The sequence below is a fragment of the Octopus sinensis genome, linkage group LG5 (genome assembly GCF_006345805.1).
Source record: "Octopus sinensis linkage group LG5, ASM634580v1, whole genome shotgun sequence".
In the NCBI taxonomy this organism is placed as follows: Eukaryota; Metazoa; Mollusca; class Cephalopoda; order Octopoda; family Octopodidae; genus Octopus; species Octopus sinensis.
The window spans coordinates 128,475,133-128,491,361 of record NC_043001.1 but is presented as its reverse complement, the minus strand read 5'-3'; the positions used below and the strand labels follow the sequence as shown (position 1 = coordinate 128,491,361).

At 37.3% G+C, this 16,229-nt stretch overlaps 1 protein-coding gene across 3 annotated transcripts in view; it reads right to left on the bottom strand.

The window, feature by feature from the left end:
* The window catches only part of LOC115211577 (cell division cycle and apoptosis regulator protein 1), a 137,889-nt gene that overhangs the window by 42,327 nt on the left and 79,333 nt on the right, over window positions 1–16,229 (bottom strand). For all 3 annotated transcript variants that reach the window (XM_029780129.2, XM_029780128.2, XM_029780130.2), the window contains 4 exons: window positions 15,448–15,641; window positions 12,170–12,396; window positions 8,570–8,684; window positions 6,191–6,491 (listed from right to left, as the gene is read on the bottom strand). In XM_029780129.2, coding sequence (XP_029635989.1) covers window positions 6,191–6,491; window positions 8,570–8,684; window positions 12,170–12,396; window positions 15,448–15,641 — 837 coding nt within the window. The remainder of the gene's footprint in view (window positions 1–6,190; window positions 6,492–8,569; window positions 8,685–12,169; window positions 12,397–15,447; window positions 15,642–16,229) is intronic.

The window sequence follows — 16,229 nt, the reverse complement described above, 5'->3', positions numbered from 1 at the left end:
AAAATGTGCTTCAGGGCCAAGCAAGTGATCTAAACCTCTTCTTAGGCATATCCTTTCACATCATCAAAAACCATAACACCATGTAGTTCACATGTAACAGTATTACAGTAAACGAAATATTCTGGCCTATAAAACTTGGAAAAGAAGTCACACACCTCTTCTCTTCTAAGTGGCTTTTATTCATTACCTAAAGTTCTGCAAGACAACCATTCATGAAGCAAACGTATTCTCTGCAAGAGACACCTTTGTGCATCACACACCAGTAAGCTCTCTTGGTTACTTGCTAAAAGGATCTCAATCTTGTTTTGGATTCACATGCAATACTCCCACAGCCTATTCACATTGCACACACTCAACAACTACATCAACTTCATTACAATGTATACATATATGCTAAGTGTGATAACAGCTCCATTAACTTCAAAGTAACTATGTCACCAGACCCGACAATGCTCCTTTTCATCATCCTTAAACAGTTCATCAAAATACCATCTGACATAGCCACTAAAAATGGATCTTCTATCGAAATGTTAAACAGCGTAAACAGTGGCTTGGTAAAAGGGAAGGGAACTTCATGGGAAAAAGGTTCTTCTCTCTATCTTGTAGGATTGCAAAGGAGTAATTCACTTTAAATTGTTACCACCTAATGCAACAATCAATGCTCAAGTCTACTGTCAGCAATTAGGGTATTTGAACTAAGCTTTGAAGAAAAAAAACCCGCTTTAGTGAATTGAAAAGGAGTGATGTTTCATCAGGACAATGCGCAATCATACACTGCAAAGATCACATCACAGAAGATCGAAGAGCTTGGCTGGGAAAAAATTCCTCATCCACCTTATTCTCCCGACCTTGCTCCTTCAGACTACCATTTGTTTCGTAGTTTATAGAATCATTTGGGGGGCATAACTTTTGCAAGCCAGGAGGAGGTCGAAACTGACATTTCAGAGTTCTTTGCTTTCAAACCAAAAGGGTTTTACATTGATGGGATCAAAAAGCTTATAAATAGATGGAAGGAAGTCATAGATAATCAGGGAAAGTACATTGATGATTAAATTTCAATCAAATATAATATTTGATCACTTGTTTTCTCTATTCAAAATTCGGACAAAACTGATGGGATGACCTGATAATATGTCCTTTCCTTATTTACGAAGGCAGAATATGATTTGAGGGAGAAATGGCTCCTTTTTCTTGCAGTTTGAACAACCACATAGGTCTCATGGTCAAGAATATTTAAATGTACAGCAACATTTTCACCTCAATATGTTAGCATATAGCTACTGAATGTGTCTAAATTATTTGACATATAAAAGTTCGTATATATATATATTAGTGTGCTTAATAAAAAAAAAAGGGTGTGTGTGTGTATATAGCTATACTTATATTATGTGTACATATTTAAATATACATTATTACCAAATTAGCAGGAGTCCGTTATGTTTTTATATGTTAATAAAGCCACACCAATACAGAAAAGACAATTATTCAATTTTCCACTTAATCGTTATGTTCAATAAACAAATTGACACACCCATAGTCAACAAACTAATGCTATACACAATTGGTTTGCAATAAGAAAAAATTTTTAAACTAAACAAAAACAATTGTTTAAATAAACAGAAAAACAAACACTTTTGCAAAGCCAGTATTACAGATCTGGCTTCAAATACTACCGATAATATTGCTCTTAGTGCTCTTACACAAGGTTGTAATAATATCCTAATAGCTTTTAATGTTCTCGGTATTTCATCACAGTTCAGTAGTTAGTATTATGAAAGCCACTCAACCATAAAATAGACATTTCAAATTATCAAATGCACTAATCTGTTTACTCCAGTGTAAGTTCCTAGGACAAGCATTATTGTTTGTCTCCAGGATTTGTATCATAAAGCAAAAATAAGATGCGAGACAAATTGGGTCCTGGGCAGGCTAACAGTTTACTGCAAGTAACATTTCCAGAAGGTTTGAGTGAAACATCATGCAGCAAGTTAAACTAAAGAACTTACGATTAACCCTTCGTTTAAACCAGCCACATTCAACTTAAATATTCTACTTGTTTTATGTTCAAACTGGCCAGATCCAGCATCTCACATCTATCCTAAAATGTCATTCTAAAACTAATTGATCACACCATCGGAATCTCAAAGTTAAGATAACTAACCCTTTAGCAGTCACATTATTCTGTCAAATGTATTGCTTATTTATTCACATTGTTTTGAATTAATCATGCATAATTTTATAGCTTCAAGATTTCAATGATGCAATTGTTTATCTTTAACCCTTTCATTACTGTATTTATTTTGAGATACTCTGTGTTTGTTTCAATTAATTTAAAATATAACCAAGAATTTAGTAAAATAACTTAGTGATCATTCAACTAGTGTTAGGAACATAAATTGTGTCTAAGTTTGGTAGAAGATTTTAATCCAAAACTTATGAAAATTAGACATTTGTACTTAGAGCCAGAGCCAGTTTCAGCCAGGTTGGTAGCGAAAGGGTTAAAATGACATTGCAGGGTAGGTGTAAGAGGCCAGATCTGGCCAGTTTGAACATAAAACAGTTAGAATATTTTGGCTAGATATGGCTGGTTTAAATGCTAATTAATGCATGGTTAATTCAAAACAATTACATTTGACATAGTAATATGAATGCTAAAAGATTAAGAGGTCTTCACTCAGAGTAAAAAAGGAAATATTTGAGTTGGCTCACTTGATAATTTTATCTCTATTTTGTTTTTTCAAGTATGTTTTTTTTAGTAATAATTTTCTTAGCATGTCTGCAGGAAATGCATTGTTCAATCTCATCAAGAAAAGCACCCCCTCAATTGCTAGACAAGTACAATTTCAAAATTTCCTGTTCATTTCTCATTTATAGGACAGAAGGGATGGTTTTTTATAAATTTGAATATTTGCAAACAACTTGAATCATTTGTTTATACATTTAAATGTTCTTCCTATAAGTAGCCGCTAAATTAGCCAAGTAGGAGTGGTACTATTATTCAAGCAAGCGGTCATGCTTTTTACAGAATAGGGTAAAGTATGGAATCCGAAGAACCTGGTGAGAGTCTATACTGGCAACAATGTAATTGGTAAAACCAGCAGTGTTTTTGAGTATCAGTAAGTTTAGTTACTATGAGGAATGAACTTATTGGAAATTTTGGACTGAGATCTTTTGACTGTATGATTAACTAATGACTGGTGGAACTGGAAAAAGAGTGAAAAAAGGGTTGAATGTAGACACAGGAAGTAGTCGAGTAGATAATTACAGTAAATGAAGTGAGTGGAATGTGAAGTTGAGAGAAAGGAAACCTAAAAGATTGGTGATAGATGTGAGCGGCTGACAGGACAGCAAAGTGTGATATGAGTGATTTAGAGAGAGATGACTGGTATGAGGGTTGATGAGAGAAAGGCTAAGCAGCCACTCTAGTAATGTAAGGTGGGTTAACTAGCAACAGGCACACATAAAAAAAACCCAAAACAGATAAATACGCAAGGCAAAGAAAGGCAGTATTTGAGGGGGATTAAGGTGGATAAACTGAAGTTATTGGAGGCAAGTGTTCACAGTAGTAGGGATCAAAATCTCTTAGAGAATGAACTTTATTCATTGACTTGGCAACTGGTTTTTGGACCATGGTATTGGTAAACATCAAAGACAGTAGTGCTGTGTAGAGTGGCCAGCGTAGCTAATGTGTAAGTCATGAGTTTTAAGAAACCAGGGAGGTTATAGAAGACATCCAGTAGGTGTTCCTGAAAACAATCATTCAGATATAAACTGGTCTTTCCGATTTCATCTCAATCGAAGGAGAGGAGCTTTCTCCGTCCGGGCTGCGGATCTGTGGAACAAGCTGCCAGACAAGATGGTGAAGATGCCGACGACCGCTTTGTTCAAAGTCTCCCTTGACCTCAAGTGGCCTGAACTCTTTACATGAACACCACCCTGTACTTAACTCCATGTCCCCCTACATGGCCTTGCTATTTGCTTTTGAGCCAAAATTAACTAACTTAACTAACTAACATACAAAGTACTACAATGATAGCATGCTATGCAGTAAATTAAATAAACAGAAGTGTTTAGAAATTTGGACACCGAACCAGACAGAGCTGTAGTATTACAGGTGAAGGGAGAAGAATTGCAGTGGATGTGGAAGCAGGTAGAGGTTCCAGGTGGGAGCAACGGAGATAAAGGAGCTATAGATTAGAATGTTACATCAAAAGTTTCTGAGAAGATAGTGACAATGTAAGAATGGAGAAGGGAAGGCTGAAGTGATGGAGGACGGTATAAAGAGTGACAGACTAGCAGAATGAAGAGGAATGTGTTTGATGGTAGGATGGTGGTTCAGTTTATAACATAGTCACGGGGGGATGGGGGGGTACATCCCTGACAGATTGAGGAAAATTTACAAGTGAGAAAAATGTTGAGTAACTAGTAGGACTAACTCTTGAAGTCAGAGCTTTTGCAACAGAAATAATGAAGATGTAGCAACTGAAAAAGGGAACGAAAATTTTGTATGAATTATATAAGAGGAAGAAAATTTGAGGTCACACTGCGAGATGGTTAGTTTGTAAAAGATAGAGGTGGTGTGTGGATGGAGCATCAATGAAAAAGAAATTCGGGAGGTGCCTGAACAAACATATAACTCAGGGGCAAAGCATTGAGCATGAAATTTGTGTCTCAAGGTAAACCAACAAACCACTAAGCATAAATGAAGCCCACTCCAGTTTCTGTATCCATTCCAGTGACCTGTGTGCCAAACACAGGTCAACTCCTACTACACTGTTAGCCTTATCACATGACCTTCCTCCCATCTCTTTTCAAACAAACCACCCAACTTCACTCATACTACACTCAGCCCTCCTGTCAGCCTCTTATGTCACCCATTTCTGTTTTAGCCCTTCTCTTTTACATCCTATTTTCTAGATCATTCATTCATTGTGATTATCTTTTCATCCAGTTCCTGTCCCAAACAACGGACAACTTCATATCCACTAGCTACTAGTTGATCCTTCTGTTGAACAGCCTTAACCCTTTAGCTTCCAGATAACTCTCTCTCCCTCTCTCAAATGAAATATTTCTTCACATTGTTTTGAATCAATCATGCATTATCTTGCAGCTTTGAGATTTCAATGATGCGATTGCTTATTTTTCAAATGAATAGGGTAGGTGCGAGAGGCCAGTTCTGGCTGGTTTGAACATAAAACAGGTAGAATATTTTGGTTGGATATGGCCAGTTTAAATGCTAAAGGGTTAAGTTGGACCCACAGAATTTGTCCAGTCCTCATGACAACTTAAAACTTATTGATATCCATAAAATCTCTTAAGCTGTCATTTTTATTTTTATTTAAATAATGGTTTCAAATTTTGCCACAAGGGCAACAATTTTGGGAAAGGGGATGGGTTGATTACATCAACCACCCCACCCAGTGTTCAACTTGTACTTATTTTATCGACCCTGAAAAGTTGACCTTGGCTGAATTTGAACTCACAACGTAGCGACAGGAGAAATACCACTAAGCATTTTGTCCAGTGAGCTAATGATTCTGCCAGCCCGTTGCCTTCTTTTGCTTTTACATAATAGTTGCTGATTGTGTAGTCTATAGCTTATAAGAGAAACAAAATATACTCAGAAGATTTAACGAAGTCTTAGATCCTTAGAAATCATTTATATGTTCATTTTATTTCACATTTGTTTTCCCATGCTAGAATGGGTTAGGTGAATATGTATTATTAGGACACTGTTTTACAGCCAGATGCTCTTTCTGTTACCAACCCTTGTTTTGCAAGGAAAGAATTTTTATTTCCACCAGTTTTTGAAAGAGCAGAGCTAGCAGAGCAGAGCATCTGCTGACAGGGAATGTCAACAGACATCATCCCTTATAGCTCAGACCATCTTCAGGTGAGGTGCAGAATGCAAATGTTCACTCAAACACAGACACACACATATATTTACACACACACACACACACACACAAGCTTTGTAAAATTCTCATCTACCAAATTTACTCTCAAGCTGTTGGTTACCCAAAGTGCAGTCCAGTGGGACTGTACTTGAAACAATGTGGTTGAGAAGAGATCTAACCACAAAGCAATGCTAGTGCCTGTGACCTTTTACACAATAAATCATAAATGAGGTTAATCTGATATAAAGAGGAAAAAAAATAAGGTGAGGATTACAAAGAATGAAGCCACTCACATGGTGGAGGTGCAACTGTTGCAACAGGAGGTCGTATCTGTCCCATTAACGGAGGTGGCTGCTGGTTTATTGTTGGTGGCTGTACAGGTGGAGGGGCAGCAACAGGAGTTGGAATGGATGGAGTAATGTTTGGCGACACTGGTGGAGCAATGCTTGGTGCCATGACTGGAGTTTGAGCAATTGTTGGAGTGACCACAGTTGCAGTCACTCCAAGTGGAGAAGATCCCACAAGGGTTGTTGGGTTGGAGATGACCAGAGTTTGGCTATTGGCTATCTGACCCATTGGTGCTGGAGCCACATTCTGGAAACAAGAAAAAAGAAAAGAACAGGCTGAAGTAAAATATTAAAGAGAATTATTAGCATTTCTAGCATAAACACATGCCTAGATATTTAGGAGAAGAGGTTAATCAACTAAATCAACCATAGAACGATGAAAGACAAAGCTGGCCTAGATGAGATTTGAATTTAGAGCATAAAGAACCAGAACAAATACTGCAGGACATTTTGTCTGATACTCCAATAATTTGGCCAATTCGCTGTCTTCCAATAATGTTTCTAAATTTAGGAGTGAGATTAAGTTGATTATATCAGCCCCATATTTGATTGGTACCATCAAGCTTGGAAGGATGAAAAGCTAAGTTGACCTCATAGAATTTCTGAATTCAAATCCTGCTGAGGTCAACTTTGCTTCTCATCTTTCCAGGATCAATAAAGTAAAGTACCTGCCAAGTACTGAGATTGATTGTAGTGACTGACTAACCCCAAACCTTCAGAATTGCTGGCCTTGTGCTTAAATTATAGAGTATTACTATTATACTATTATTATTATTCCATTTTTCTATGCTTGGATGAATGTCACGACTTTTGTAGCAATTCTCTTTAGAGCTAGATGATGCCCTTCTCATTATCTGCTCAGCAATAAAGTAAGGAGTGGAATCTATTTTCTTGTTTTATGTGAAGCAGATAAACTAGAATAATAAGGAGAGTTATAGGTCTTGCTCAAGGACACAACAGTGTTGTTTGTAAGGTTTGACTGCATGAACTTAATCTCACAGCCATTTTCCTTCTACAATGCTGATTTATAATAGCTAAACCTTCATTAGTAGAATCAGTAAAGAGTCTGACAAAATGTCTTGCAGTATTTATATATGTGTATCTACATTCTAAATTTAAATCCTGTTAATGTTAACTTTACCTTCCTTTGCTCCAGGGCTGATAAAATAAGTATCTACTCGCAATACCAGAGGGCACACACTCTCCTACCCTGATGTAATCTCCAGGGATACAGACATCCAGCAACAGGACCTCAGTAATGCTATGATGGACTGTGAAGTCTGGTGTAGCATGGTAAATTCCATTGTCTCGACCATGGTCGAACAATGATGATGATGATCAGAGTCAGTATGATTGCACTTTCTCCCAAAGATTTGTTGCCAAGTATGTTTTAGAAATCATTACTAACAGACCTGTAGTTATGTGGTTAGTTCACATTTCTCCGTAGGGAGTATAGGGCTGGTTTCCCAGTTTCCTGGCATATATATATTCCCCCTCGGATAGGATGCTGGTCTGTCCCAGGATTACTCATTTTTACCAGCTGAGTGGATGGGCTGGAGCAACGTGAAAAAAAAAGTGTTTTGCTCAAGAACACAATGCATTGCCTGGTCCAGGAATTGAAACTACAATCTTTTATTCATGAGTTCAACACCTTAACCACTAAGCTATGCACCTCCACATTAACAGACCTAGCAATAATAAATTAATAATGCTGGAATATGATGATATTGCAAATGAGAGGTTTCAACTCTCCCAAATCACCATTTTTTAAATAATTCCTGAACCTGAATCTACTGAATTTACGGCACACAATGCAGTAAATCAGATAAGCATAAGCCTCTTAAAAGATCTTATCAGTTGTGTAATCCAAAATGGACAGTCTGTCTTTAAAAAGGATAGCATCTCTGAAAGTATTGCATATTGTGGGAAAAGAGTTTGCCTTGATCATTTTAACTACAAAGTAGAGAAGGAGTGGTGAGCCAGAGTCAGCTTGGTATATGTCACTACTCCAGAATGTTGTAATTGTTACTATCAGCTGGATGACCTTGTAACAACTAAACCCTCAATAGTTTAAGCAGAAACAGAAGTTACATTTAGTAAGGCAGGTTAAAGCATGTAAATATATTCACTTTACCTAGAGACATATTGTACCTATCAAGATTTTAACAAGTGATTATATGGCCTCTATCTAGAAATCCACTATGCCTGACAATTTAAAAAATACAAGCCTCAAATATGACAACTTCATTTAAGTCTCTACTATCTGTATAAAGTTCATTAATCTCATCTGTATGCAATTCAGTTAACAAAAAGCAAAAATAATACCTGGTTGGGAAGAACTTGAATTCGAGTAGCATTCCACTTGAAAGGCATATTAGGGTTGTATGTAGCTTCCACTAAAACTCTATCGGCTACTTTTGGTAGTGGACCTTTACAACAGCTGAAGCAGAAGTAAAAGAAAAATTACTTTCAAAATACAAAGGTGGAGCAAAAATTCTTTTGGAAATATGAAAGAGTTAAAAGAAGAAAGAAAATATCTAAATTCATGTGTCTGAATATGTTTTACGCAACATTTCATGTCAATTAGCCAAATAAATATTACAGAACAAGGTTTGCAATAGTCATTCTGTTAAGTAGAAGTATGTTAGCTTCTCTCTGTCCACAATAACCATTTTCTTGAGAAAATATATTCAAAATGGTATGCTTCTTTTAAACATGATGGGAAAACCAGATTGAAAAGAAGATAAAAGATCACATTACAAGTTAATAAGATTGCTATTTGCACAAGACTGAAGTGCAAGAAAAATTTATTATCATCAATTTAAAACTTATTTTTTCTGGTAACATGGGTTCAATGCAGCATGTTTACTACATCTCACACTGCAACCCATAGTCAGTTCTTCTTTCTTTAGTCTCAACCTAATCTTTGTCCTAAATATAAATCCTATCAGGGTAAACTTTGTCCTTTTTCTTTTTAGAGTAGTAGATAAAATAAGTGCCAGTAATATATTGGATCAATTAAATCAATTCAATACCTTGCATAAAAAGATAAACTTCATGATTTCACAAAAAGTTACACAAAAGTAAGTAATGATATAAAGGAGATAAAAGCATGCTATTGTTTCTACCAAGTTGATTTTCAACAGAGTGAACTGGAGCACTGTGAAATGTAGCAATTTCTCAAGGACATAATGTGCTGTCCAGTCCATGAATCGAAACTATGACCTAACAATCATGAGCTGAACACTGCCACCACTAGGCCAGACATCTGTAAGTAATTCAAACCTCACTTTTCTCAGCTGGGTTTCCATTGAATTAAATTTTTGCCTTTCAACCTACAATGTGTGATGGATGTGGAATGTTTCATCAATCATCTAGTGTGGAGGATTACCCACTCATTTTCACAAGCAACAAGCCGGTGGATTTGGTTTCAAATCTCAGGCAGGGTCAAGCTAGACCCCTACATATGTATATATTTGTCCAAAATCATACAGTAGGAATGAATGGTGAAGGGAGAGGAGAGAAAATAGTAATTCAGTGAATGGGAAAGTTTCAGAAGTATGGAGCATGGGTTCCACATGCTTGAAGTGACAACAACAAAAATCAATGAGCCACAATCTCCGCTGGTTTGCTTGCTCGTCACCACTCAACTCATGGACATAAGCAATGATTTCTTTACCAAATCGTTACTGGCGCCGAAAAATGGTGCCTGTACATCAATATGAAGCAATATAAAGAATGGCTTAGCCCCGGTAAACAAGTGCACCGCGCGTGAAACAAGATCTTCATCGACGTAAAACGATGTTGTGCATATATGGTGGTACTGGGAAGGCATTATCCATTACGAATTGCTTGAATGGAACCAAATCGTCAATGCAGAAATCTATGTTCAACAGATGGAACGACTCAACATGGCTATTCAAGAGAAAAGACCTAATCGTCAGCATAGAGTTCTTCTGCTGCATGACAATGCCCACCCTCGTATCGCCAATATGACCAAGGAAGCCATTCAAACGCATGGCTGGGAAGTGCTACCACACCCGCCGTACTTTCCTGATTTGGCACCAATGGATTTCCACCTCTTTTGATCTCTTTCAAATGCTATGCGCAGAGTTTCGTTCAATACTGATGCAGAATTGAGAGTTTGGTTGGATCAATTTTTCAAGTCGAAATCGGGTGATTTCTACCAACTGGGTATTGAAAATCTTCTTGAACAATGGGAAGAAGTTGTAAACAACATGGGTGAATACATTATTGATTAATTAGTTGTTATTTTTTTATTAAACCTTTTAAAAAATTTTAATTTAAAAAAACTGCGGGAACTTGTTGCCAACCTAATCCAAGCTGGATGCCCTTCTTAATGGCAACTACTTGACAGTGTACTGGATGCTCTTTATGTGGAACCAGCACTGGTGAGGTCACCAAGTACCAGCAAATTAAGACCCCACCCTCAACTGAGGGTATAGAGGAAGGGATAAGACACTATGATAAAGGGACAAGGAGCAGGTGCAGTCTTATAATATCATATTTATATGTATATCAAAATCGTAATCTATCAACATCAATGGAATTTGTAGCTGTGATACCAGTGCCGGTAGCACGTAAGAGATCCATCCGAACGTGGCCATAGCCAGCGCCACCCAACTGGTCTCCGTGCCGGTGGCACATAAAAAGCACCAACCGATTGTGGCCATTTGCCAGCCTCGTCTGGCACCTGTGCCGGTGGCACGTAAAAACCACCCACTACACTCACGGAGTGGTTGGCGTTAGGAAGGGCATCCAGCTGTAGAAACACTGCCAGATCAGACTGGGCCTGGTGCAGCCTTCTGGCTTCCCAGACCCCAGTTGAACCGTCCAACCCATGCTAGCATGGAAGGCGGACGTTAAAAGATGATGATGATGATGATATAATAACCCCAAGCAGACCAAAGGCTTGTGAGTGGCTTTGGTAGATGAAAACTGATAGAAGCCAATCATGTGTGCATGTGTGTGTATACACCCCTTATGTATGAATATGTGCATCTGTTACAGTCTCCTAGCCCGGATATTGCTTAATAGTTGTAAATGAATGTTACTGTCAAGCAAGCAGTATCCTTTGTTTCCAACCTTTTATGAAAACATGTCTGCTCATGGGAAGATAGTATCTTACTTGGAAACAAGCTAGGGTTGGTGTCAGGAAGGGTATCTGGCTGTAGAAAATCCACTTCAATAAATTCCATTTGACCCAGACAAGCATGAAAAAGCCAGCATAACAATGATGATGTACAAAAAACACTATGGTGTACAGTTTTTCCCCAGTGGAAGGAAAGCTAACAACAGCAAGTGCACAATGGATTCTTGAATACATTTTAACTCGAAAATATTGGTTTTCAAATTTTTGCACAAGGCCAGCAATTTTGGGGGAGGGGATTAGTCAATTACATATACCCCAGTGCCCAACTGGTACTTATTTTATTAACCCTGAGAGGATGAAAAGCAAAGCTGGCCTCAGCAGGATTTGAACTCAGAACATGAAGATGAATGAAATGCAACTAAGCATTTTACCTGGAGTGCTTAATGATTCTGTTAGCTAGCTGCCTTATTTTGTCTTGAAAATAATAACTTGGAATCTATCTGATGGAGAACATACGTTTGCATACTATTATTGATCCCTAAGATAGTGTCTTATTCTAAATAAGGCCATTTATCATTATGTAGTAAATCCAAAATGATACACATCTATCAAATTTAACTTTCATTGAAATTTTGATCAGTGATTTCATCATCATCATCGTCATTGTCAGCATATAATATCTGTTTTCCCTGCTGGCATGGGTTGGATGGCTTGACAGGAACTGGCAAGACCTGGGGTCAAACCAGGTACCCGAATCTGTTTTAAAAAAAAAGAGAAATATATGTATATGATAATAAAAAGAGCCAACTTACTTCATTTGAAAAAAGACATCATCATCAACAAAACCAAAATTATCCATAATCTTGGTGACTGTTCCTGTGAAAAACCTCTGCTTAAGAGACTGCTGAGCTGGAGCTAGCCGTGTGCTACCCACTGGGGGAGGATAGGAGACACTGGCAACTTGAGTAGTTGTGGCCAGGCTTGTTGGGATAGCAATAGCAGGCTGGGATAGAACTTGACCAGGCTGTAAGGTTGGTGGCTGCAATGATAACAACAAGAAGTATCTGAAATTAATTGTTTCTCATAGAAGAACAAAGCCTGAGATTTTGGGGAAAGTTTTAGTTGGTTAAATGCTTGCTTGGTACTTTATTATAGCGTCCCAAAGGGATGAAAAGCAAAGTTGACTACAGCAGGATTTGAACTTAAATGCTGCACAGTAATTTTCATTCTGATGCTGTAATGATTCCACCAAATTACCACATTAATATCTGAGATGAATAACAATCATGAAGAAGAAATTAATATTTGTTTCTTACATATGAAGTTATGAATTTGTGGAAGATGAAAAATGAAAATGTGGTGTTCTTGTCTTTCCTAAGGATTTTAGTGACATATGTGAAATGAATGACACCACTTGGATATTGAAAATAATCTTAGATTCAACTCACTAAGAAGATATTGCTACTTAGTGTTGTTTATTACAATGAAAATACAGGTAATAATAATGATCTTTTATGTAAATCCTCAAATGTGAAGAATGGTGGAATGAGATTGCATGGTGTTCACAGCTTTCTGAAAACACCAGTCAATGAAGGAAAACCTGTATGTGGTCACAAATCCTTCTAAAAATAGGAGCCATATCTGCCTCAAATTGCACCTTGCTTCTTAAGAAAAAAAGAAAAAAGGAAAAAGAAGACATGTTGGATAATGTGGGGCCAAATACCATGTCTCAATAAAAGTGGGTTGGTCATTTCAGAAATGCTTTTGGTTAGAGTCTGCTTGATCAATTTTCATCAGGGGTCTGATCAAAACAAGTGAAATGGCTTTTTTAAACTCTTTTTACCAAATATGGATATGTGAGCATGAATTGTTGAAGCCAATATTTTTATGTGAAAATCATTTCTGGAGCTAATCCCTAAAGCAAACAGAGAGTAACTACATTCAATTTTTAATGAGACAATCATAGTAAAAGACTGCACATATGCATACTACAAAAGCTGCAGTAAAATTTGAATTTATGATGCAGTGGCAAAGCTTACAAACTACTTAACTTCACAACCACTGTGCCTTTCTTACTCTGTTTTCTTTCTCTTTGTCAATATTCAAATAATATAAAGCCTAAGATTTATTGAGGAAGAAAAAAATAAATGGATAAATTGTGACCATGATACTTTTCTAAAGTTTCAATATTAAATGAATGAATTTAATTAGGAATTTAAATAAGTTCAGAGAAATAATTTGTTGAAAACTAATAACTACGTCCATTTAAAAAAAAATATATAATGGCTGATTTTGAATGCTAGCGTGAGTTGGACAAGGACTATTTGAGGTAGTATTTTATGAGTAAATGCCTTTCTAGTTGCCAACCCTTACTTGTTTTTCAAGTAAAGGACTTATATTCCAATAGTCTTTGAAAATGCAAGTACAACTGGTCCTAATGTCGACAAGGACGGCAAACATCATATCACTGTTTTACCCAGATAGTGACAATTGAAGCTGTGGGATATCAACATTCAGTGTACGCATACATACACACAAGACTTCCGTATAGTTTCCATCTACCAATTCCATTCACAAGGCATGGGTTGGCCAGGCAAATCAAAGACACTTGTCCAAGGTTTCATGCAATGGGACTGAACCTGCAAGTATGTGGTTGCAAAGCAAATTTTTTTAACCACACAGCAATACCTGTACCTGTATTCAGGCGAATTTATTGTCAAATTACTGTGGTCTCAGTCCTCTTGCGACAGGAATTTCTTAGCAATTGTATCTCAGCTTGAAATTTCTATTGAATGGATGCCCCCCCCCCCCCGTTAGGAAGGGCATCCAGCCGTAGAAACATTGCCAGATCAGACTGGGCCTGGTGCAGCCTTCTGGCTTCCCAGGTTGAACCGTCCAACCCATGCTAGCATGGAAAGCGGACGCTAAACGATGATGATGACGGTGATGATGATACAAATAGTTTGATGATGATTTCGTGATTAGATGTCCTCCTTTCAACTGACACCTGCTAACAGTTGTCAAAAAATAGGATCAGTTTATTTATTCAGAGGTCAACACATGACAAGTTGACTAACCCTTTTTTTACTGCAGGCACTTCTGAAGGAGTTTGTGTAATCAAAAAACTATTTTGTGCACAGGTTTCCTTGCTAAGGTTAGCTCAGATACATTTTATTTGTTTTATAACTGATACCCATAAATAGAGAATGCTTTCTCTAACTTGGAAAACAAAGAGGCAGAAACATAGATGTTTCCTTAAATAATTGCTCAACTATATTTATATTTCATTATTTGTGTTTGTTTTGCAAGATTCTTGATGTGAAATTTTGTGTTGAAGCAGGTGTTTGAATTTTGGGAAGGTCACTTTTGCCTCAGAAAACATACTGATTCTATTTTATTTTTGTTACAAAATGATTTTATTTCATTTTGTATATAAGTCAATGAGTTAACTAACTAACCAATTAACTAATCAATTGCTTGACCAATTGGTTTGATCAATAAAGCAATCAGTTGTTTCATCAGTCTATTCTTTGACATTTACAACTTCATTGCTGACGTACCCTTGTCTGCACCATGTTCATCACAGATCCAAACACGTATGTATTTAAAATAATAGAGTAGGAGCTTAGTTACATTTTAGAACAAATGGTATTTGAAAATAAAGTTCTAAGTAGGAACATGCCCTGATCTCTATTTCAGACCCCTAGAAAAACAGTAGCGTCGGCTGCGGGGTCATTCCGAAAAGCTCTACCTGCGACGATTTCATCTCAATCGAAGGAGAGGAGCTTTCTCCGTCCGGGTTGCGGATCCGTGGAACAAGCTGCCAGACGAGATGGTGAAGATGCCGACGACCGCTTTGTTCAAAGCCTCCCTTGACCTCAAGTGGCCTGAACTCTTTACATGAACACCACCCTGTACTTAACTCCATGTCCCCTTACATGGCCTTGCTATTTGCTTTTGAGCCAAATTAACTAACTAACTAACTAACTAAATGGTATTTGACAATAAAGTTCTAAGTAGGAACATGCCCTGATCTCTATTTCAGACCCCTAGAAAAACAGTAAGAGAAAATAAATGAAAATTAACTTACTTGTCCTTGCATACCAACTGGAGGGAGTTGCTGTGGTGCATACTGTGGTTGTGCAATGGGTGCTGAGGTTGGTGTTGTTATTGAGTAGACAGTAGCTTTTGGAACGCCAGCTGATGGCTGGTGTAATAGAGCTGTGGTTGCTTGGGGTTGACTCAGTGAGCTCAATGAAGTTGCAGCAGTTACAGTGATAAACTCTGAGAAAAAAGAAAAATATTGAGCAAACTCTGAGAAAAAAGAAAAATATTGAGCAAACTCTGAGAAAAAAGAAAAATATTGAGCAAACTCTGAGAAAAAAGAAAAATATTGAGCAAACTCTGAGAAAAAAGAAAAATATTGAGCAAACTCTGAGAAAAAAGAAAAATATTGAGCAAACTCTGAGAAAAAAGAAAAATATTGAGCAAACTCTGAGAAAAAAGAAAAATATTGAGCAAACTCTGAGAAAAAAGAAAAATATTGAGCACTCTATTATGGTCAGATAACATGGTTGACAACCTGCATGATATTTATATTTGAAATTATCTCTGTTCTAACTTAGGAGGCTTAACGAACAGCAGTTAAAGGAATCACTGGAGAATTACTCTTTACTCTTTTACTTGTTTCAGTCATTTGACTGCGGCCATGCTGGAGCACCGCCTTTAGTCGAGCAAATCGACCCCGGGACTTATTCTTTGTAAGCCCAGTACTTATTCTATCGGTCTCTTTTGCCGAACCGCTAAGTGACGGGGACGTAAACACACCAGCATCGGTTGTCAAGCAATGCTAGGGGGACAGACACACAAACA